Here is a 24,589-nt window from a genome sequence, read left to right on the forward strand (position 1 = left end):
TCTTACTGAGTACCACCTCCTTCGTGATTGTGATTGTGTTCCTCGCCCCCCACCCCACGATAGCCCCTTGACTATCAACTGTTGGGATATTGTTTGTGTCATCTCCGTAAATACTGATACAAAATATTTGTTCAGAGTTTCTGCTATCTCCATGTTCCCCATTACTAATTCCCCGGTCTCGCCCTCTAAGGGACCGACATTTATTTAGCCACTCTTTTCCTTTTTATGTACCGATAGAAACTCTTGCTATCTGTTTTTATATTTCGTGCTAGTTTACTTTCATAGTCTATCTTCCCTTTCTTAATCATTTTTTTAGTCATTCTTTGCTGGCTTTTCAAAGCTTTCCAATCTTCTGTCCTCCCATTAGTTTTGGCCACTTTGTATGTCCTTGTTTTTAATTGGATAACGTCCTTTATTTCTTTAGTTAGCCACGGATGGCTACCTTTTCTTTTACACCCTTTTCTCCTCACTGGAATATATTTTTCTTGAGAGTTGTGAAATAACTTCTTAAATGTACACCACTGTTCATCAACCATCCTACATTTTAATCTATTTTCCCAGTCCACTTTAGTCAACTCTGCCCTCATATCTTCATAGTCCGCTGGTTTGAGATCCAACTTTCTCACCCTCCATCTGAATTTGAAATTCAACCATGCTATGATCACTCATTCCAAGGAGATCCTTTACTAGGAGATTGTTTATTAATCCTGCCTCATTACACCTGACCACATCCAAGATAGCCTGCCCCCTGGTTGGTTCTGTAACAACTCTGTTGGTTGGAGTATAAACCAGGAAATAGTGGGGACTTGTAAAAAGGGAACAACAATAATCATGGGTGATTTTAACCTCCATATTGATTGGACAAATCAAATTGGTCAGGGTAGCGTTGAGGAAGAGTTCATAGAGTGCATAAGGGATGGGTTCCTTGAGCAGTATGTAATGGGTATGGTTCTTAATGAATACTTTGCGTCTGTTTTCACAAAAGAGAGGGGTAATGCAGGCATTGCAATCAGGGAGGAGGAGTGTGAAATAGTAGATGAAATAAACATAGTGAGAGAGGAAGTATTAAGGGGCTTAGCAGCTTTGAAAGTGGATAGATCCTCAGGCCCAGATGAATTTCATCCCAGGCTGTTAAGAGAAGCAAAAGAAGCATTTTCCAATCCTCTCTGTCTACAGCTGTGGTGCTGGAGGACTGCTAACGTTGTACCTTTATTTAAAAAGGGAGAAAGGGATAGACTGAGTAATTACAGGCCAGTCAGCCTAACCTCAGTGGTGGGAATGTTATTGGAAAAAATTCTGAGGGACAGTTTAAATCTTCATTTAGAAAGACACAGATTAATCAAGGACAGTCAGCATGGATTTGTTAAGGGCAGACCGTGTCTGACTAACTTGATTGAATTTTTTGAGGAGGTAACAAGGAGGGTCGACGAGGGTACTGTGTTCGATGTAGTGTATATGGATTTTCGCAAGGCTTTTGATAAGGTTCCACATGGCAGACTGATCACAAAAGTAAAAGCCCATCCGATCCAGGGCAAAGTGGCAAGTTGGATTCAAAATTGGCTCAGAGGCAGGAAGCAACGGGTAATGGGTTGATAGGTGTTTTTTGTGACTGGAAGGCTGTTTCCAGTGGGGTTCCATGAGGCTCAGTACTGGGTCACTTGCTTTTTGTGATCTATGTTCTGTCTCAAATGAAGCAACATGACTGAGTACTGTAGACTTGTGTAAGTGTGACCTTAGTCTCTTTATTCTGACTCCAGAGTGCCCGCACAGCATGGAAGGCCTGCTTATACAGTGCTCCCAAGGGATGCTGGGATCCCTTGGGACTCCAACAGATGCACCCTCTGGTGGTGGGAGAATTCTAGTTCCAAGGTGTTCCATACATAACATCGCTCCCCCCCACCCCCGGCCAAAGTCAATACTACACTTATTTACATGGTAAGACGATCTGGGGCTTTCCGCTCCCTAGTCGATCATTTTGGTACAAACACAGGTGCAGATGAGTTGGTTGCTGCGGCAGCTGGCCTTGCTGGGCTGCTGGGGATGATGAGTTCAGCTTCGTGGTCAACCGTGATGTCGGTTGCCACTTGTGTGTGTATTGGAGGGTCGAAGTTGGCGGTGTCCTCTTCAGGTTGCTCGTGGATGTCTGTGAATCACAGTTTGGTTTGGTCCAAATGCTTTCTGCAAGTTGGTTCATTTGTAAGTTTGACCTCAAACACCCTACTCCCCTTTTTGGCTATGACAGTGCCAGCAAGCCATTTGAGACCATGTCCATAGTTGAGTACAAATACAGAGTCATTGACTTCAATGTCGCGTGACAAATTTGCGCGAACATGGTACATGCTTTGTTGATGCCACCTGCCCTCGACATGATCATGGAGATCAGGATGGACTGGAGAGAGCCTTGTTTTGAGTGCCCTTTTCATGAGCAGCTCGGCAGGGTTAACCCCGGTGAGTGAGTGGGGTCTGCAGGGAGCCTTCCGACACACGTTTCAAGCTTTGCTTGATGGTTGGGACTGCCTGTTTTGCCTGGCCATTAGATGCGGGGTTGAACGGGGCAGATGTGACATGCTTGATCCCATTGCGGGTCATGAATTCCTTGAATTCAGTGCTGGTGAAGCACGGCCCATTGTCGCTGACAAGGACATCAGGCAGGCCGTGCGTGGCAAACATGGCTCGTAGGCTTTCGATGGTGGCAATGGACGTGCTTACAGACATTATTATACACTCATTCCATTTTGAATAAGCATCCACAACAACCAAAAACATTTTGCCTAGAATCGGACCAGCGAAGTCAACGTGGATCCTAGACCACGGTTTGGAGGGCCATGACCACAAACTTAGCGGTGCCTCCCTGGGTGCATTACTCAGTTGAGAGCAAGTGTTGCAATGGCACACGCAAGACTCAAAATCTGAGTCGATGCCGGGCCACCACACATGGCTATAGCTTTCATCATTACTGTGCCTGGGTGGGTACTGTGTAGGTCGCGTATGAACGTTTCCCTGCCTTTCTTCGGCAAAACCACACGATTACCCCACAAAAGACAGTCCGCCTGTATGAACATTTCGTCTTTGCGCCGCTGGAACGGCTTGATCTCTTCATGCATCTCCGCTGGGACGCTGGACCAGCTCCCATGGAGGACACAGTTTTTTACAAGGGACAGTAAAGGGTCCTGGCTGGTCCAGGTCCTGATCTGGCACGCCGTAACGGGTGAGTTTTCGTTTTCAAATGCACCATCACCAAAGCAAGTCTGTATGCTGTGCCATTTCCACCCCGGTGGTGGGCAATGGTGGCCGACTGAGAGCATCAGCGCAGTTCTCTGTGCCTGGCCTGTGGTGAATTTCATATTATATATGCAGACAGCGTGAGCGCCCATCTTTGGATGCGAGCAGAGGCATTGGTATTGATACCTTTGCTCTCTGAGAATAGCGATATGAGCAGCTTATGGTCAGTTTCTAACTCGAACTTGAGCCCAAACACATACTGGTGCATTTTTTTCACCCCGTAAACGCATGCCAGAGCTTCTTTTTCAATCATGCTGTAGGCCCCTTTGGCCTTGGACAAACTCCTGGATGCATAAGCGACCGGTTGCAATGTTCCCGGTTCGTTTGCTTGTTGTACACACCCGACCCCGTAAGAAGACGCATCGCAAGCTAGCACTAAACCTTTACATGGGTCATACAGAACAAGCAGTTTGTTGGAACAGAACAGATTTCTGGCTTTCTCAAAAGCAGTCTCTTGTGATTTCCCCCATACCCAGTCATCTCCCTTGTGCAGCAACATGTGTAAGGGTTCTAGCAAGGTGCTTAACCCGGGTAGGAAATTACCAAAATAATTGAGGAGTCCCAGGAACGACCACAGCTCCATCACGTTCTGTGGTCTCGGCGCGTTTTTGATGGCCTCCGTCTTGGCGGCCATCAGTGTGGGGCCATCTCCTCGTATAATCCATAGTGGGAGTTCATGCACCGCTCCATCATAGGATACCTTTACTGCTACACTGCCAATTACAGGGATCAGCTCTTTCGTATAAGTTCTCAGCTTGGTATGAATAGGGCTCAGCTTGGGTCTTTGTGCCTTGTTGCACCACAGCCTCTCGAAGGCCTTTTTGCTCATGATAGACTGACTTGCACCCATGTCCAATTCCATGGATACTGGAATTCCGTTCAGTTCAACTTTTAACATGATCGGTGGACATTTCATGGTGAAGGTGTGTACCCCGTACTTCTGCCTCCTTGGTTCGAGTCTCTAGTTCAGTTTGATCCGCCATGGATCGGTCTTCCTCTGCAACGTGGTGGTTTGCAGCTCGTCTGCACATTCGCTGGAGGTGTCCCATTGTTCCACAACCTTTGCACGCATTGTGTTTGAAGCGGCATTGATGGGCTCGATGATCACCTGCGCAGCGCCAACAAGGTATTAATTGCTTGATGGCAGACTCTGGGTCATCTGAGGTCGTGCAGCTGCAGCCGTGTACGTTCTGCCATATGCATTCCTGCCTGAAGACGACGTAACTTTGTGTACAGTACTTGCCGCTGCATCTTTATGCTGCAAAATTTGTTTGGTTTTATTGCTGGTGGACATGAATGCCTGGGCTATCATTATGGCTTTGCTCAGGTTTGGTGTTTCAACAGTAAATAGTTTGCGAAGGATAACCTCATGGCCAAAGCCGAGCACAAAAAAGTCTCTTAGCATTTGCTCCAGAAATCCATTGACTTCGCAATGTCCTGCAAAGGCGCCTTAGTTCGGCGACATAGCTCGCCACTTCCTGGCCTTCAGACCGTTGACATGTATAAAATCGATACCTTGCCATCAGAACGCTCTCCTTCGGAATTAGCTGCTCCCGGACCAGCGTACACAGTTGTTCATACAATTTGGTTGTTGGTTTCACCGGAGCAAGAAGATTCTTCATGAGGCCATAGGTTGTTGCCCCGCAGACGGTGAGGAGCATCGCCCTTCGTTTGGCAGCGTTCACATTCCCTTCCAGCTCGTTGGCCACGAAGTATTGGTCTAGTCGCTCCACGAAGGCTTCCCAATCGTCACCTTCTGAAAATTTCTCTAAGATACCAACAGTTCTCTGCATTTTCGCATGATGCTCCGTTATCTATTACTCGGCGCCAGTTGTTACGTCTCAAATAAAGCAACGTGACTGAGTACTGTAGACATGTGTAAGTATGACCTCAGCCTCTTTATACTGACTCCAGAGTGCCCGCACAGCATGGAAGGCCTGCTTATACACAGTGCTCCCAAGGGATGCTGGGATCCTTTGGGACTCCAAAGGATGCGCCCTCTGGTGGCGGTAGAATGTTGGTTACAAGGTGTTGCATACATAACAGTATACATCAATGATTTCGACTTGAATGTAGGCGGTATGATTAAGAAGTTTGCAGACGATACTAAAATCGGCTGTGTGGTTGATACTGAAGAAGAAAGCTGTAGACTGCAGGAAGATATCAATGAACTGGTGAGGTGGGCAGAACAGTGGCAAATGGAACTCAATCTAGAGCAGTGTGTGGTAATGCATTTGGGGAGGGCTAACACGGCAAGGGAATACACATTAAATGGTAGGACACTGATAAATGTAGAGGAACAAAGGGACCTTGGAGTGCATGTCCACAGATCCCTGAAGGTAGTGAGCTCTGTTCTGTCTGGAGTAGGCAGTCAGAATAGCTCGAATTAAACTTTGCAAAGTCACTGATTACATTGGCAGCGAGGATCTAATTACACATTCCAGAGAAACTTGTACTCCAAGAGGACCAATCAGAACTTTTGGTGCTGCACATAGACATGTACGAGCTTTTTCCAGGCGGCGGACACAGAAGGAAATGCGGATGAGAGGGGGAACGGGAAAGTGAGTGAAGAGGGAAACAAGGATAGCCGGATTGGTAATCAAATCGATAGTGGTCGAGAGACCTTGTGAGATGGCATGGTCAACGGAGTGGCCATGATTATGGGTAGGTGTGTTTATATGGAACGAGAGGTTAAGGGAGGGCAGTAAACATGTGAGGAGAGAGAGTAACTTGTGGCACTAACTGGGAGGAAGGACCATTCAGTGCAGTTGAGGTAAAAGATCAGCCATGATCTTAATTGAATGTCAGAGCTGGCTCGAGAGGTCGAATGCTGCTCTTTCTTATGTTCTTATCTGGGGAACAAAAATGAAATTGTTTTTTGGATCTGGGAGATGGAACAGTGGCTTGCTCTGTCTACTCCACACATCGACCTGGTATTGCAGTGCCTCTAGGAACATGCAGCTTCGCCTCTCTGGGGTGGGAAGTTGTAAAAGAGAAAAGAAGAAAAAGGGTTTACAGCTGCTTGACCGTGCTCTCCTTTCCTTCGTAGGTTGCTACTCGCCACAGGTCACTTCTCCTGCCGCCGGTGCGCCATGTTGCCACCTTCTGCTCAGCAAGGTCAGCAGCTGCCTTCGTGGTTTCCTTTCCGTTTTTGAATGTGGGAACTTGTCCTATATAGAATCATAGGCTGCAATTTTGCCGTTGTTTAGTGGACAGGATGGGTGGTGGGTTAGTTGTGAACTTTAAAATGATTGACAGCGGGCCGGGAACCCGCTGTCAAACGCGCACATCTGCATTTCCCGATGTCGGGTCTGCCAGCGCTGAGTAAACCTGACCGGCAGTGGCGGGGGACCAAATTCAAATCATTAGTGGCTTGTTTACAGCCACTTCACAATGCTTTTCCTCCCACGTTTTGAATTGGACAAGTTGCCCACCGGTATCACCGCTGTGCTTAGTGCTCGTCTGTGAAGCTGAGGCGGGAGGTCACTGGCCATTGAATCAGTTGATGAGTTGACAGCTTCAAATGTCACGTCAAAGCTCCCAACCAATTGAGAAATGTTCCCTTCTCTAAACTGCATTTCCAGTAGGGAGATTCAGAAATGCTAAAAGTCTTTACACGAGTCTCCGTCCAGTCTGACCTCATTACCTCTACCACCATTGACAGATCGCTTCTGTCATCTTTACTTCACCTGCCATCTATTTCATCAGCATGGGTGCCTTTGACTCGAGTGTTCTCAACTCCATCCCGCCACCACTTCAGTGAAACCCCAACACTGCACGAGGTAGGCAAAGCCATAAAACAGCTCAAGAACAACAAGGCTACGGGTGCGGATAGAATTCCTGCTGAGGCGCTAAAATATGGTAGAGAGGCGCTGTTGGCGCGGATACATGGCCTCATCTCTCTCATCTGGAGGGAGGAGAGCATGCCGGGAGATCTCAGAGATGCAGTGATCGTGTCCATTTTTAAAAAGGGGAACAAATCCGACTGCGGCAACTACAGGGAATCTTCCTGGTATCAACCACTGGGAAGGTTGTCGCGAGAGTTCTCCTCAACCGTCTTCTCACTGTGGCCGAGGATCTTTGCAGCACGACAACTGCAGGAAAAATGCAGGGAGGAATGCCAGCCCTTATACATGGTCTTCTTCGATCTTACAAAGGCCTTTGACACTGTCGACTGTGTGGCTTATGGAGCGTCCTCCTCCGTTTTGCATGCACCCAAAAGTTTGTCAAAATCCTTTGCCTCCTCCACGACGACATGCAGACCGTGATCCTTACCAGCGGATCCACTGCAGACCCATTCCATGTCCGGACCAGGGTCAAACAGGGTGCTGTCATCGCTCCAACCCTCTTCTCAATCTTCCTCACTGCCATGCTCCACCTCACTGTCAACAAGCTCCCCGCTGGAGTGGAACTAAACTACAGAACCAGTGGGAAGCTGTTTAAGCTACGCTGCCTCCAGGCTAGGTCCAAGATCACCCAAACCTCTGTCGTTGGAACTGCAGTACGCGGACGACGCCTGTGTCTGCGCACATTCTGAGGCTGAACTCCAGGATATAGTCGATGTATTCACCGAGGCATATGCAAGCATGGGCCTTACGCTTAACATCTGTAAGACAAAGGTCCTCCACCAGCCTGTCCTCGCCGCACAGCACTGCCCCCCAGTCATCAAGATTCACGGCACGGCCCTCGACAACGTGGACCACTTCCCATACCTCAGGAGTCTCTTTTCAACAAAGGCAGACATTGATGCAGAGATTAAACATCGCCTCCAGTGCGCCAGTGCAGCCTTCGGCCGCCTGAGGAAAAGAGTGTTCAAAGACCTACCACCAAGCTCGTGGTCTACAGGGCTGTAATAATACCCGCCCTCCTGTATGGGGCAGAGGCATGGACGATGTGCAGAAGATACATCAAGTCGCTGGAGATACATCACCAACGATGTCTCTGCAAGATCCTGCAAATCCCCTGGGAGGACAGGCACACCAACATCAGTGTCCTCGCCCAGGCTAACATCCCCAACATTGAAGCATTAACCACACTCGTTCAGCTTCGCTGGGCAGGCCACTTAGTTCGCAATGCCAGACAAGAGACTCCCCAAGCAATTGCTCTACGCGGAGCTCTTTCATGGCAAACAAGCCAAAGGTGGGCAGCGCAAACGTTACAAGGACACCCTCAAGGCCTCCCTAGCGAAATGCAACATCACCACTGGCACCTGAGAGACCCTGATCGAAGACCGCCCTAGATGGAGAAAGTGCATCCGGGAGGGCATTGAGCTCTTCGAATCTCAACGCTACGAGCGTGAAGAGGTCAGGCGCAGGCAGCGGAAGGAACGTGTGGTAAATCAGAACCAACCCCCCCTTCCTCTGACCAATATCTGTCCCACCTGTGACAGGGTCTGTGGCTCTCGTGTTGGACTGTTCAGCCATCAAAGAACTCATTTTAGGAGTGGAAGCAAGTCTTCCTCGACTCCGAGGGACTGCCTATGTTGTTGATGATGACTTTATACTCTCTCTCCTTGCTCCTCAGAATCTGACCACGATCAGCCCCGACACTCGCGTCACCAGGCACACCGGCAGCACCAACAACAACACCAGCAACCTTCTCCGCAATCACCTGATGCTGCACAGGACAGAGGGCATCAGCACACGACCAAATTGCTGCCAGGGTTGGCCTCACCATGGCCAGATATACTCCAGTATCCCGACAATTTCCTTGTTTACCGTAGCTTTGGTCAGGTCCTCTTCCTTGGTAAACATATTTTTATGAACCAGCTCAATCGGCCAGTGATCGAGATTAAATGTTTCTTTTTTCTCCCTTCCATTAGAAAGTATTCCTTGATATATTTAAGAGTGGTAATTTGGTGCACTTTTATTAATACAGCTGAAAATGGGATTCATCTGGGAAACTAAGGATTTGTAGAGGGTGTCTCGTCCTCCCTGAATTGGTGCTGCTAGTGTGCCTGATGATGCTGGTGTTGGGACTGAATATGGAGACAGAGTTATGATACTATGTCAGCTGCTGTGGAGTTGTTTGCTTATACCCTGCTTTGTTTTGTACGTAGTGCCATATGTGCTTGTTATCCATGGGTCTTGCCTTACACTTTGGCCTAGTTTTGGGCTAATTGTTGTTTTATTTCATTATACCCTGTCTCCCTTTGTGCTGGCTGGCTGCAGCTTAAATTGCTTGAAGTTCCTTATCCTTTTGTTGTTTTCAGGTTTCCTTCTTTGCAAGCTGGATGCTAAGTTTTTAGATATGAGCAGTGATGGCTAATTTTCATTGTTGAGTGTTTGACCTCTGAAGCATTTGAACGACATCTCTCATCTTGTGGTTTTGCAGGTTTCTGACTAGCTGTGTAAACTGTGTGAGTTTTAAGCCCATTGTTGTACTGGTCCTTGTACTTGTCAGAGCAGCACACAAGTGGCTGGTTTAAAGTTTGCTAAGGCAAAAGCTGGAGCTGAAAGACAGGTTGTGAGCAGCGGGAGCGTGTTTTGCGAGAGAATGTGCAAATAAATTGTTGTTAGTGTGTGTTGGTATTTGGGATGTGTTGCTATTTGTCAGATGAGGGTGGCAGCAGAGCTTTGTAATGCATGTAATAAGCATGTTGTTCCATACTCACAGGGACTCCGTTGATTTTTACTTCCCTTATCACTGGGGGCGAATCGTCGGTACATGTGTACAGTCGCAACACCTCATCATCTTCTGCCTGCCCCTCGCTGGATGATGGATCATCCCCCATCTCCTCAGCCACATGGTGAGTCCGATTTCTTTTACACATACGCTGAAGGTGGTCTTTAACGTGGCAGGTATTGCACGTGTACTCCGCAAACCTGCACCGGTGAGCCCCATGGCTTCCTCCACAACGCCAGCATGGTGCTGCTTGATTGGCCCCCCTCAGCGGACTCTGAGTTCCAGGACCCCGAGGTCCGTGCTCTCTGCCCCGGGCAGAGCAACGTTCTGCAGTTTTGTCCGTGGTGGGCGCTATCCTGTGGACAGTGCCTGCGGGTTCGAGACTGTGTGGATTATTTGCTTGGTGCTGCAAGTCGAGGTCATATGTGCCCGGCTGATGGCGATGGTCTTTTTCAGAGTGACTGTGGGTTCCATGGCTAACAGCTTTTGAAGGAGTCTCTTGTGGCCAATCCCCATAACGAAAACGTCCCACAAAGCCTCGTCAAAGTGTGCGCCAAAATCACACGGCGCCGCGAGTCTCCTGAGGTCCGCAGTATATTTGGTGATATCCTGGCCCTCAAGTCTGCAGTGATGGTAAAATTTGTATCTGGCCGTGAGGATGCTCTCCTTCGGTTTCAACTGGTCACGAATGAGTTCAGTCAGATCCTTGTATGACTTGTCCCTGGCGCTCCCGGATGCCAGCAAATCCCTGACGAGACAGTAAACCTCATCTCCACAACTGGAGAGCAATATCGCCTTACGCTTATCTCTCATTGCGTCCGTGTCCTCCGTCAGGTCGTTTGCTGTGAAGTAGTACTCGAGCCTTTCCGTGAAGGCCTCCCAATCATTGCCCACGGTAAAATCCTTTAGCGAACCCAGAGTAGCCATGGTTGCGTGGAGTTCGTCCGCTTCCTCGTCGTCAATGTGGTGTATGTAGCACACAAATCACTGACTCCACACAGTCTGGTGTAAGTCTAACTGCTGTGACCTTCGTCCTTTGTCGTTCAGCTCCAGAGTGCCTCTCAGTTGTGGTGGTCAGCCTTTTATAGTGCCTGTTGCAGGCACGTCCAGGTTTCCCACCACAGCGCCCTCTGTGGTGTAGCATTGTGCTTAAGGTACATTTAAGGTACCAGGACGATACACACATCAATACATAACATCACACTTCCCCCCCCCCCCCACCAGGACGCAGGACGACGATACACATCAATACATAACATCACACTGGTCCAACGGAAGGCAGATAGACATAGACAGTGCGTTAGTATGGTACATGTTACCTGGTACATTAACTAGTTATTGACTGGTAACGGATCCCTGTGAGTATGGAAGCAAACCCGGGCCTCCCGCGTGGCAGGCGAGAATTCTACCACTGAACCACCGATGTCTGAGAAGGACCATCGAACTGTGTCTGTGCAAATTACACTGCATTATCTGGGGAGTAGGGAGGAGTGTGGGCAGTTATAGGTGGGCGATTGTCTCCACTGCTGCCTGCCATGGAGTTTATGGCAACTTCAGCAGCAACTCCAGTAATGCAGATCACAGGCACGGTAGGTAGAGCTCTGACAAATACTCTCAAGACTTGCTACAGAGGCTTTGGACATCAAACTTAAATATGCTCCCTTGCTTCAACATGTTGGGAGATCAAATCAACGATTTCATAGCTGCCTTAAATTGTGTTCTCAGACAGATTGAAGACAAGTCGAGGGAGTGCCGTGCCACAGTGGCAGGCCTGTAGTATGACTGGACCAGGCAGCTGGCTCTCAAGTCAACATCACATCTGGGACATGAAGCAAGTCTACACAAGTGACAGCAGAAATGCCAGAAAGCTGGTAGGACCAAAGAGCCATGAGAGCCTCAGACATGGCCGCCTCGATGCAGGGCACACGACACGGTGACTGTTGTGCCACAAGATTGCAAGCTGGCTGACAGTGAAGTCCTGCAGCCAACCAGCATATATACTCATTCCAAAAGAGAATCACTTGGAAGACGTGGTCATTTGAATGTTACATACCATCCACAACCCACAAGCAAAAAGGGGAATGGCCATTGCAAAACACACTGACAACAGTCACGTACCACACAGTCAGTTGAATAAATCCACCACATGTGACTTCAAAAGTATGCTATATCATTCAACTGAAAAAAACTCGGATTGCAGGAAAAGATGGCACTTGAGGAATTGTCCAATAAACTATGTGGGAGATAGTGGTCTGGAAAAGTTAAGTTTGCAGATGTGGACTGCCTGGCAACTGTGGCATTCAATGAGCTGGTGCTCCCTCATTTTTTGAGACATCTTAAGTGCTATGTTTGAGATTCAGCCTAGTTGTGACATGAGCCTTACTGTTTCTGCACTCTGCTCCTGTCTGTGGTTAGCACAAGAATATCATTGAACATGGCTGCAGAGGATAACCTTGATCTCCCAGGAGACACATTCCATTTTTCCATTCCCTTTCAATAAAGCCGGGACAGACAATTGCCTTAGAATGAGGGCATCATGGACACTCCTGGGGAGCATGCATTCACCTGCATTGCTCTCCACTGGTGGTCACGTACCAGCTGGACAGAGAGATTAAAATCCTTTACAGTTCTTTGTTTTTATTCGTTCATGGGATGTGGATAACGCTGGCAAGGCCAGCATTTATTGCCCATCCCTAATTGCCCTTGAGAAAATGGTGGTGAGCCGCCTTCTTGAACCGCTGCAGTCCGTGTGGTAAAGGTACTCCCACAGCTTTGTTAGGGAGGTAGTTCCAGGATTTTGACCCAGCGCGATGAAGAAATGGTGATATACTTACAAGTCAGGATGGTGTGTGACTTGGAGTGGAATATGGAGGTGATGGTGTTCCCATGCGCCTGCTGCTCTTGTCCTTCTAGGTGGTGGAGGTCTTGGGTTTGGGAGGTGCTGCCGAAAAAGCCTTAGCGAGTTGCTACAGTGCATCTTCTCAGCTCCACTCAGCTCAGCCCCCTCCTCGCCCTCTCCATTGAAACAAACGTCCCCTCCAACTACTGATAGTCAATATTTGAATCTGAAGTACCTTGTTTATTTTGAGGCAATTTTCCGACTAGCAGGAAGACGAGCCAGGCGAGAGCCCATACTGCAAATCGCAGCATGTGCTGCGATGAATTTTCTGACCATTATTTTAAACAGTCAGAAAATCGGGTGTATCTAGAACTTCTGATATTCGCTTTCAGGGCCAATGCCCTCACCAAGAGCACAATGTTAGAAAAAGGCCCCTTTAAAATCACCCTTTCCAATGTCTGTAGAAACAATTTCAGTACAGAAAATTAAGGGGTGATCTAATTGAGGTGTTTAAGATGATAGGGTAGATAGAGAGAAATGATTTCCTCTGTTGGGGCAGTCTAAAACAGAGGAGTCCAAAACAGGGAGTCTTAAAATTGGAGCTAGGCCATTCAGGGGTGATGTCAGAAAGCACTTCTTCACACAAAGTGCAGTGGAAATCTGGAACTTTCTCCTCCAAAAAGCTGTTGAGGTCATTTTAAATTTCAAAACTGAGATTGATAGATTGTTGTTAGGTAAGAGTAATAAGTGTTGCAGAACCAAGATGGGTAGATGGAGTTAAGAGACAGATCAGCCATAATCTAATTGAATGTCAGAACAGGCTCGAGAGGCTGAATGGCCTACTCCTGTTCCTATATTCCTATGTTTTACATCAGTCACTCAATAGTAAATGCCATCTACAATGAGAACAGTGAACAAGCAGGGACTATTAATCATCTTTCAGGTGCGAGATTAAAGTGGTGTTATATCTGCTCTCTCAGATCGATGTGAGAGATCCAATATTTATCTCACAACCATTCATTTCAATGTTGTTTCTGGGAACATGCTGAGCACAGATTGGCTACCATAATTCCCTGCATTACATCAGTGACTACACTACAAAAGTACTTTTGTCTCCAGTTCTGACGAAGGGTCATTGACCTGAAACATTAACTCTGCCTCCTCTCCACAAATGCTGCCTGACCTGCTGAGATTTCCAGCATTTTCTGTTTTTACTACAGAAGTACTTTATTGGTTGTGAAGCTCTTTGGGACGTCCTGAGGTCATGAAAGGCTTATATAAATGCAAGTTCGTTTGTTCATGTTACTGTTTCTAACTATCTCAGTCTGTGAAGATAACAGATTCATTCCTGTTTTGAACCATTCCTGTAAGGGTGAATTCAGCAAACCTGTACACCCAGTGGAGAGTCACACTGAAGTGTTGTAGCTCGATCTCTGACTTGCTCTAAATGATTTAAATACAATCTATTGATTCTGTATCGCAGTTTTTGTATTCAAAATTTTTTTCAAGGAGCTACCAACCTTATTGAAATATATGTAAAGTTAACAATTTTAACCATGCTCGCATTCTCCCCTCTGCTGGCAGAATGCAGTACTGTGACATAAGATATTTTAGCAAGGAACACAATCCCAAACAGTTTGAAGACTGATTTCAAGAACACTGGAGTTCACTGCGCTGCAGATTGGAAAGGTGGTTGTATACATGAGATTTCACACATAACGAGATGGATCAATGCCTGTCTATATGCAAATAAATTTCTGCATTTCATTTTCATAAAACACCAACAAATCATAACTGTTATAATATGTAGGGAATATACCAATCAGCAAGAAAGAAGCACCAATGAAAACCAATGTTTGTGAAGTTCAAAAAAACCATAGGGCCGATTTCAACTGCTGACGAATTTTCAGCCCATTGGCTCATTTCAGTGAGTTGAAAAGAGATCTGGCTCAGGTGGATTGCAAACAAAGATTGGTAGGTAAAACAGTTAGTGAGCAATGGCAGGCCATCAATAGTCTGATACAGACTAAAAGTATTCCCATGAGGGAGAAAGGAAGGGCATCCTAAACTGGAGCTCCCTGGATGACAAAAGAAGTTGGACATTAACATCAAACAGAAAAAGGAAACGTATGATAAATGTCAGCTTCATAATACAGTAGAAAATCAAGCAGAATACAGGCAGGCCGATTAGGGACCAAAAAGGAAATCTTCTTGTATGGCACTTTGCTAAGTAACTAAATGAGTACTTTGCATCTGTCTTCACAAAAGAAGAGGATGCTGCCAATGTCCCAGTAAAGGAGGAGGGGCTAGAGAAATTTGATAGGTTTAAAAATAGCTAAAGAGGAGGTAGGCATTGCTCAAAGTAGAAAAATCACTCAGTCCGGATAAGATGCATCCTAGCTTGCTGAGGGAAGTAATGGTGGAAATAGCAAATGCTCTGGCCATAATCTTTCAATTCTCCTTGGATGTGGGAGTTGTGTTCATACTCTATTTGTTGGTTGCACGAATCCTCATGAAACAGACATTTGGACCCTGTGGGGGCTATTCACGCCTGCTGTAAACATGCTGGTTTTGGATGCCATTTTGGGAGTTGCTATAAAGAACACAGTTAGTTACACTGCGCCCAAGTTTCCCCAGGAGTTGCTCCTTTTTTTGGAGCAACTTGATTTTTCTGGACTATCTTTTTAGTTGCATTTCTAGCCATTTAATACGCGCCAGTGTAAGTGAGTTAGTTAGGTTTTTTTTTTATATATCAATTTTTTTTCCAAAAGAGAGCAATCCCACCCACTTACCCTTGATTTAGGCATTTGGCCAGCAAGTAGTTGCTCCAAACTAACTTAGGCCAGCGTATGTTGGCTCTTCTGTCCGCACAGAAAAACTTACCTAGAGTTAAGGAATCAGCGCAAGTAACTACATTTAAAGCACCACCAAGCACCAAACAAAGCACAAAAAGTAATAAGCAATTAATTAACAAATAAAATAGAAGGAACCCTGCACCTAAAGCACCAAAATCAATCAGTAAATAACAAATAAAAAATAGAAGTCCTACCTTAGGGGACGCAGTGAGCCACCGATGAGGGAGCCCATTCGGCCAGAGCTAGGGGCGGCGTGCTTCTGGCCCCTCCCACACAGCCTGCAGCGCACGTTTGCAGAAACGGCCTGCCAGGAGCTACTGCACATGCGTGCAGACTCTAGCGCGCATGTGCAGAGGTCCCGGCACTGTTTTCAGCGCCGGGACCTAGCTCCACCCCCAATCCATTGGGCCATGCTGCGCCACGACTGAGGAGAGGCTGGGGAGCGGCCAGGATATGGACGTCTTTTTTCGGCGCGCTTGGAGGCGGACAAAAGCGGCGCGCCTCAGGTGAGGGCGCCAAAAAAACAGGTTGGGGAAACTCTAGCCCATTACTGCTGTTTCAGTTAGTCTGTTTATTTATGTACACAACAGGAGTGGTGCCAAAGGAAGAGTTTGCACATGTTACACGCCTGTTGAAAAAGAATTACTGGCTAGTCAGTTTAACGTCAGTGGTGGGGATGCTTCTAGAGACCATCATCCGGAAAAAAAATAATTTTCACTTTGAAACACATGGGTTAACAAATGATAGCCAACACAGATTTGTTAAAGGCAAATCATGCCTTATAATCTTGATTGAGTTGTTCAATGGAATAACGGCGAGAATTGATGAAGGTACTGCACTTGATGTTGTGGTATAGAACTTTCAAAGGGCATTTGATAAAGTGCCACATAATAGACTTGTTAGCATAACTGAAACCCATGGGATTAAAGGGGCAGTGGCAGATTGGATTCAAAATTGGTTAAATGACAGAAAGCAGAGAGTAATGGTGAATGGTTCTGTTTCAGACTGGAGGGAAGTATTAGGACTACTGCTCTTTTTGATGTATATTAATGACCTTGACTTGGGTATACAACAACAACAAATTGCATTTATACAGTGTCTTTAACATAGTAAAATGTCCTAAGGCGCTTCACAGGAGCGATAATCAAACAAAATCTGACACCGAGCCACATAAGGAGATATTAGGACAGGTGGTCAAAGAGGTAGGTTTTAAGGAGCATCTAACAGGAGGAAGGAGAGGCAGATAGGTTTAGGGAATGAATTCCAGAGCTTTGGGACTCTGAATATACAGCCAACAATGGTGAAGCGATAAAAATCAGGAGGATAATTTCAAATTTTCAGTTGACACAAAACTTGGAAATGCAGTAAACAGTGAGGATAGTAGCAGACTTGAGGAGGACATAGAGGTTGGTGAAATGGACAGACACATGGCAGATGAAATTTAATGCAGAGAATTGTGAAGTGCTACATTTTGGGAGGAAGAATTAGGAGAGGCAATATAAGTGATACAATTTTAAAGGGGGTGCAGGAACAAAGAGACCATGGGGTTCACATACACAAACCTTTGAAGGTGGCAGGACAATATAGTTGTTAAAAAAGCATATAGGATCCTTGCTTTTATAAATAGAGATATAGAGTATAAAGGCAAGAAAGTTATGCTAAACATTTTAAATCACTGGTTAGGCCTCAGCTTGAGAATTGTGTCCAATTCTGGGCACGGCACTTTAGGAAGGATGTCAACACCTTGGTGAGGGTGCAGAGGAGATTGACTAGAATTATACCAGGGATGAGAGATTCAGTTATGTGTAGAGACGAGAGAAGCTGGGATTTTTCTCCTTAAAGCAGAGAAGTTTAAAGAGAGATTTACTAGAGATGCTCAAAATTATGAGGGGTTTTGATAGAGTAAATAAGGAGAAACTGTTTCAACTGGCAGGAGGGTCTGTAGCCAGAGGATACAGATTTAAGGTAATTACAAAAGAACCAGAGGGGAGATGAAGAGATTTATCTTTTTATGTAGCGAGTTGTTATAATCTGGATTACAGTTTAAACGGGTGGTGGAAGCAGATTCAATAATAACTTTCAAAATGGAATTGGCTATACACTTAAAAAGGAAAAATATGTTGGGCTATGAGGAGAAAGCAGTAGAGTGGGATAAATTGGAAAGCTCTTTCAAAGAGCCAGCACAGACACGATGGGCCAAATGGCTTCCTTCTGTGCTGTATGATTCTATGGGGAAACAAACCTCTAGAAAATGTGGGGCAGGGACATGAATTATAGTGGCCTAATCGGGCTGGTGCATGTGAGATGTAGCACCCCCAGATGTACCTTATTGGGAAATACTGGGCGATGGCCTTATTAGCACAGTGCCCCCCCCCCCCCCCCCCCCCCGATGTGCTGCACTGCCCCCTATATTCCTGTCAGTTATGTACAAACTAACAGAAGTAGCCTGCTGTGTGGGCAGGAGTTCACCTTGAAGATGAAGGCCCTGAAATACCCTGGAGGATCTCCCAATCATCTGCTGTAACTATGGTGCCGGGATCCCCCAAAAGATGGTAGGAAACTGGCATAACCAATTACGCTGGAAAATTGGGAGAATTCCCGCAGAACTTAAGGGCCAACATTTATTTTATCGAGAATTCCAGGCAGGAATGGCAATGCGGGATTCAGCTGGATATCCCACAGCATACCGTCCCCACCAGAGCCAGGAGATTCTACCATATTGGTTAACAAGGTAGAGCTGACACATAGTGCAATTAATCTTTCAAACCTAGAAATTACCATGAGCAATGTTATTATACTTCAGGGGAGCGTCTTAACTAGAAAAGATACATAGATGAATAAAAAGATAAACAGATAAATAACAGAGGTTGATCAAAATAGTGCAGTAGATGGACTTTTGGAAGGCATTTGACAAAGTGCCACACAGGAGGCTTATTAAAAAGATGGAAGCCCATGAAAGTAAGGAGAAATTGGCGGTATGAATACAAAGTTGGCTCAGTGGCAGGAAGCAAAGGGTGGTGGTGAATGGATGCTTTTCAGACTGGGAGGAGGTTTGCAGTGCTGTTCCCAAGGGTCAATTTTGGGACCATTACACTTCGCAATTTTTATAAACGACCTAGACTCAGGGAGCAGCATTATAAAGTTTGCAGTGTGATACAAAACTTGGCAAAGTAATAGTTAGTGATGAGGATAGCTCTAGGTATCAGGATGACATAAGCAGGATGGTGAAATGGGCAGAAGCATGGCAGATGGAGTTCAAAGTGTGAAGTGATGCACTTTGGAAGGACTAATATAGAAAGACAGTATATAAAATTACACGATTTTGAAAAATGTAGATGAGCAGAGATTGCCCCTTATAGTTATAGCTCCGTTAGCGACTCCGAGGGGATGTCAGTAGGCGGATGTCAACGCCAACTTCGTGGGTCGCAAAGCTGGCGGACATCTACCGCCGAGACGCCCCTTAAAGGGAAGCTCTTGAGCGCTCCGGCTGCCATCTTTATTTGTCGACCACCGGACATCCCAAAGCGCATTACAGCAAATGAAGTACTATTGGAGTGTAGTCATTGTAGTAATGTAGGAAATGTGGCAACCAATTTACATACAGCAAGCTCCCACAAACAGCAATGTGATAATGACCAGATACTCTGTTTTCGTTATGTTGAATTGAGGGATAAATATTGGCCAGGATCCCCTGCTGTTCTTCGATATTTTACCCACCCAAAGAGGGCAGGGCCTCGATTTAACGTCTTATCCAAAAGACAACACCACAACTCCCTCAACACTGCACTGGAGTGTCAGCCTAGATGTTTTTGTACTCAAGTCCCTGGATTAGACTTGAACCCACAACCTTCTAACTCAGAGGCGAGGGTGCTGCCCACTCAGCCACGGCTGACACCATTTTAAAAAGTAGATGCAGCAATGGGGGTTGGAGGATTGTTCTGGATGAATGAATTAAGATATGCCGAACGGCCTTCCTCATCATTATGTATCTTGTGCCATTGAAAATAGCCTGTGAATCCGAAGGGAGGAGCGCTCTTTGAATCCAGCAACAGCGGCTCAATGGTGAAGGGGAAAGGCCGCTGACATCCGGGAGATGGGCCGCAACCAACACAACAGTTGCTAGGGGCAACCAACACTTTACACCTCGAATGATTACATCACTGAGCCGGAAACCTGCCGCCAGCCACAAAACAGATGCATTAGGTGTCAAAGACCGGAGCGCGGGAGGCCGGGCGCCCTAGGGTGCCGGGGAGTGAAGGCGAGGGCGGCGGGGATCGTGCAGCTCTTCTTTCTGTCCGCGGAAAAATGGGAGGCCAGTGCGGGGCTCACGGGCGGAAGTGACGCGTGAGTGCATTAGCAACCGTTGCCAAGGCGCCGCGTGGTGGTTACTGTGGTTACGCGCGCGGGCGCCGCTGTCCAGCTTCACTCCACTCCAGGCTGCAAGATGGCCACCGTGTTACCGCAGCACGACACCAGCGACACCTACACCTTCTCCAGCCGCCCGAGAGCCCTGCAGGAGAGGAAGAAATACCGGCAGAATCAGCAGTGAGTAGGCCGGGGGAGAGGCGAAAAAAAGACAGGGCGGGAGGCAGGTACAGTGGGGGTGGAAGGTGGTGGTGAGAGGGGGGCTGATGGTGGGGTGGTGAGGAGGAGGAGGAGGAGGAGTGAGGGGTCGCTGCGCACGCTGATGATATCGCCGGGTGCGCAGTGGCCTGGGGCGTTCCATCTGCCCCCTTCGGTCTTCCAAAGTTTAATGGGAGGAATTTTGGTTTTTCCACAAGCAGTCTGACAACACAGGCAGTGGAGGGATCAAAGGAGGTGGTGGTGAGGTAAAGCTGGGTGTCATCAGTGTACATGTATCTGGGTCCCTCATAAATTTTATACACCTCAATTAAACCCCTCCTCTGCTCCAAAGAAAACAACCCCAGCCTATCTAATCTTTCCTCATAGCTCAAATTCTCCAGTCCAGGCAACATCCTCGTAAATCACCTCTGTATCCTCTTGCAATCACACATTTTCTGTAATGTGGTGACCAGAACTGTACGCAATACTCTAGCTGTGGCCTAGCTAGTGGTTTATACAGTTCTAGCTTAACCACCCTGCTCTTGTAGTCTATGCCTCTTAATAAAGGAAAACATTCAATGTGATTTCTTATCCACCTTATTTACCTGTCCTGCTACCTTCAGGGATCTGTGGACTTGCATTCCAAGGTCCCTCTGTTCCTCTACACTTAGAATCAGAACGGTTACAGCACAGAAGGTGGCCATTTGGCCCATCGAGCCCGTGCTGACTCTCAGCTTGTCCCACTCCCCTGTCCTTTCCCCGTAGTCCTTTATTATTTTTCCTTCAGATACTTATCCAACTCCCTTTTGAAAGATAAGATTGAATTTGTCTACACTACTCTTTTCGGCAGTGCATTCCAGATCTTAACAACTCGCTGCGTAAAAAAAGTTTTTTCTTGCATCGCCTTTGGTTCTTTTGCCATCACCTTAAATCTGTAATCTCTGGTTCTCAACCCTTCTGCTAATGGGAACAGTTTCTACTCTGTCCAGACCCCTCATGATTTTGAACACCTCAATCAAATCTTCTCTACTCCAAGGAGAACAACCCCAGCTTCTCCAGTCTAACAATGTAACTGAAGTCCTTCATATCCTTTCTAAAGTGTGGTGCTCAGAATTGGACTCAGTACTCCAGTTGGGGCTGAACCAGTGTTTTATACAGGCTCATCATAATTTCCACACTTTTGTACTCTATACCTCTATTTATGAAGCCTGGGATCCCGTAAGCCTGTTCAACTGCTTTCTCAATCTGCCCTGCCACCTTCAACGATTTATGCATACATACCCCCAGGTCTCTCTGTTCGTGCATCCCCTTTAGGATTGCAACATTTAGTTTAAATGTCCTCCTCATTCTTACAAAAATGCATCACTTCACATTTTATTTGCATAAATTTCATCTGCCACGTGTCCGCCCATTTCACCAGCCTGTCTATGTCTTCCTGAAGTCTATCACTATCCTCCTCACTGTTCACTATACTTCCAAGTTTTATGTCATCTACAAATTTTGAAATTGTGCCCTGTACACCCACATCCAAGTTATTAATATATATTAAGAAAAGCAGTGGCCCTAGAACCGACCCCTGGGGAACACCACTGTATACCTTCCTTCAGTCCGAAAAACAACCGTTCACCACTATTGTTTCATGTCACTTAGCCAATTTCGTATCCAGGCTGCCACTGTCCCTTTTATTCCATGGGCTTCAACTTTGCTGGCAAGCCTATTCTGTGGCACTTTGTTGAACATCTTTTGGAAATCCATGTACACTACATCAACCGCATTATCCTCATCAACCCTCTCTGCTACCTCATCAATAAACTCGATCAAGTTGGTTAAACACAATTTGCTTTTAACAAATCACTGTGACTATTTGCACTGTGGTTTTTCTGCGCCTGCGTCCTCTGGACTCCGCTCCTGAAGCCTCTCGCGCATGCACAGACTCCTTGGACCCGGAACCGGAAGTGGGGCCCCGACGAGTCCGCTGCTGCTAGATTTGCTTCCAGCCTTTGCGTTATTGCAGCCTTCTGTGGGGAGAGAGAGAGAGAGGGTGGCAGGCGGGGGTAGGGAGGGAGCGAGCGAGAGAGAGACACACGGAGGTGGTGGTGGGAAGAGACACCCGGGGGGTGGGGGGAAAGAGAGTGCCTTCTGAGTGTGGCTTATCCTCCAAGGGAACCAATCAGCAGTCAGGTCATGTGATAATGGCGAACCAATTAGCCAGAAACACAGTGCAAATAACTGGGTCCTTAACAAATCCATGCTGGCTTTCCTTAATTAATCCACCCCTAGCCAAGTAACTGTTAATTTTGTCCTTGATTACTGTTTCTACAAGCTTCCCCACTATCTATGTTAAACTGACTGGCTTGTAGTTGCTGGGTTCATCATTACACCCTTTTTTGAGCAATGGTATAACATTTGCAATTCTCCAGTCCTCTGGCATTACCTCTGTATCTATGCAGGATTGGAATATTATGGTCAGTACCTCTGCGATTTCCGCCCTCAATTCCCTCAGCATCCTAGGATACATCCCATTCGATCCTGGTGATTTATCTACTTTAAGTACAGCCAGCCTTTCTCAATACCTCTATCAATTTTTATCCTTTCAAGTATCTCTACTACCACCTCCTTCACTATGTCTATGGCAGCATCCTCTTCCTTGGTGAAGACAGTTGCAAAGTACTTGTTTAGATCTCCTTTTTGGTCCCTAATCGGCCTCACCCCATCTCTTACTACCCTTTTACTATTTATATGCCTATAAAAGACTTTGGATTACCTTTTATGTTGGCAGCCATTCTATTCTCATACCCTCTCTTTGCCTCTCATTTTCTTTTTCACTTCTCCTCTGCCCTTTCTATATATAGCCTGATTCTCAGACGTATTTGCAACTTGACATCTGTCATATGCGTTCTTTTTTTGCTTCCTGTAGGTCAAACACTTGTCTACAATGACATCCAATATCTGCTGCTGTCAGACTGCACCTCCCCTGTAAGAGTTGTAGACTGGCTTTAAGAACTGCAGGTTAGCTTTAATTGGTGCTAGACTCACACAAACGTGGACCCCCTGCTGAGCGTGCAGCCACTCAGCAGCACTTTTAGCGTTGGACTGCACGCCACCATCATTATAATTAGCGAGCAGCACATTGAACGCGTGTGGGTTCATCGCGATTCCAGCGTCCGTTTTTGGGGCCTTTCCAATTTTCTGGGGCCAAAATTGGCCCTTTCCTGAAGGCGGAAAGCGGCGGCCGCACTGCGGAGCGTAATGGCCGCCAGTATCAAAATTCCGCTCCCGTGTTATCCCGGCAGTGACCCGCTCTCTTTCCCACCCCCCCACCACTGCCCTGTAGCTGCCAATCCGTGCTAAATGCACCTTGCGCGCTGCTGATGTACCCCCCTCCCAATGGCGAGATTCTGCCGTGAAAATCTTCGGCCTGCTGGGTGATGCCAAAACAAGCTTTTTCATAAGAAATAGAAGCAGGAGTAGGCCATACGTCCCCTCGAGCCTGCTCCACCATTTAATACGATCATGGCTGATCTGATCATGGACTCGGGTCCACTTCCCTGCCCGCTTCCCATAACTCCTTATTCCCTTATTGGTTAAGAAACTGTCTATCCCTGTCTTAAATTTATTTAATGACCCAGCTTCCACAGCTCTCTGAGGCAGCAAATTCCACATATTTACAACCCTCTCAGAGAAGAAATTCCTCCTCATCTCAGTCTTAAATAGTGACCCCTTATTCTAAGATTATGCCCCTTAGTTCTAATCTCCCCTATCAGTGGAAACATCCTCTCTGCATCCACCTTGTCAAGCCCCCTCATCTCGTTTCGATAAGATCATCTCTCATTCTTCTGAATTCCAATGAGTAGAGGCCCAACCTAGTCAACCTTTCCTCATAAGTCAACCGGAATCAACCTAGTGAATCTTCTCTGAACTGCCTCTAAAGCAAGTATATCCTTTCTTAAATATGGAGACATAAACTGTACGCAGTATTCCAGGTGTGGCCTCACCAATACCCTGTATAACTGTAGCAAGACTTCCCTGCTTTTATACTCCATCCTTTGCAATAAAGGCCAAAATTCCATTGGCATTCCTGATCACTTGCTGTACCTGCATACTAACCTTTTGTGTTTCGTGCACCAGGTCCCACTGCACTGCAGCACTTTGCAATTTTTCTCCTTTTAAATAATAACTTGCTCTTCGATTTTTTTTTCTGCCAAAGTGCATAACCTCACACTTTCCAACATTAGACTCTATCTGCCAAATTTTTGCCCACTCACTTAGCCTGTATGTCCTTTTGCAGGTTTTTTGTATCCTCCTCACACATTGCTTTTCCTCCCATCTTTGTATCGTCAGCAAACTTGGCTACGTTACATTCGGTCCCTTCAGCCAAGTTGTTCATATAGATTGTAAATAGTTGGGGTCCCAGCACTGATTCCTG

The 24,589-nt window shown here is 46.6% G+C and overlaps 1 protein-coding gene across 2 annotated transcripts in view; it reads left to right on the forward strand.

Annotated features, from left to right (window-relative positions):
• Positions 1-19,998: 19,998 nt before the first annotated feature.
• Positions 19,999-24,589, forward strand: part of LOC139272661 (radial spoke head protein 3 homolog) — an 85,908-nt gene continuing 81,317 nt past the window's right edge. Inside the window, exon 1 of one of the 2 annotated variants that reach the window (XM_070888745.1) lies at positions 19,999-20,145. In XM_070888745.1, coding sequence (XP_070744846.1) covers positions 20,045-20,145 — 101 coding nt within the window. In that variant the 5' untranslated portion in view covers positions 19,999-20,044. The remainder of the gene's footprint in view (positions 20,146-24,589) is intronic. The other variant, XM_070888744.1, reaches the window with a different exon arrangement.

This window comes from Pristiophorus japonicus, chromosome 9, assembly GCF_044704955.1.
Source record: "Pristiophorus japonicus isolate sPriJap1 chromosome 9, sPriJap1.hap1, whole genome shotgun sequence".
Lineage (NCBI taxonomy): Eukaryota > Metazoa > Chordata > Chondrichthyes > Pristiophoridae > Pristiophorus > Pristiophorus japonicus.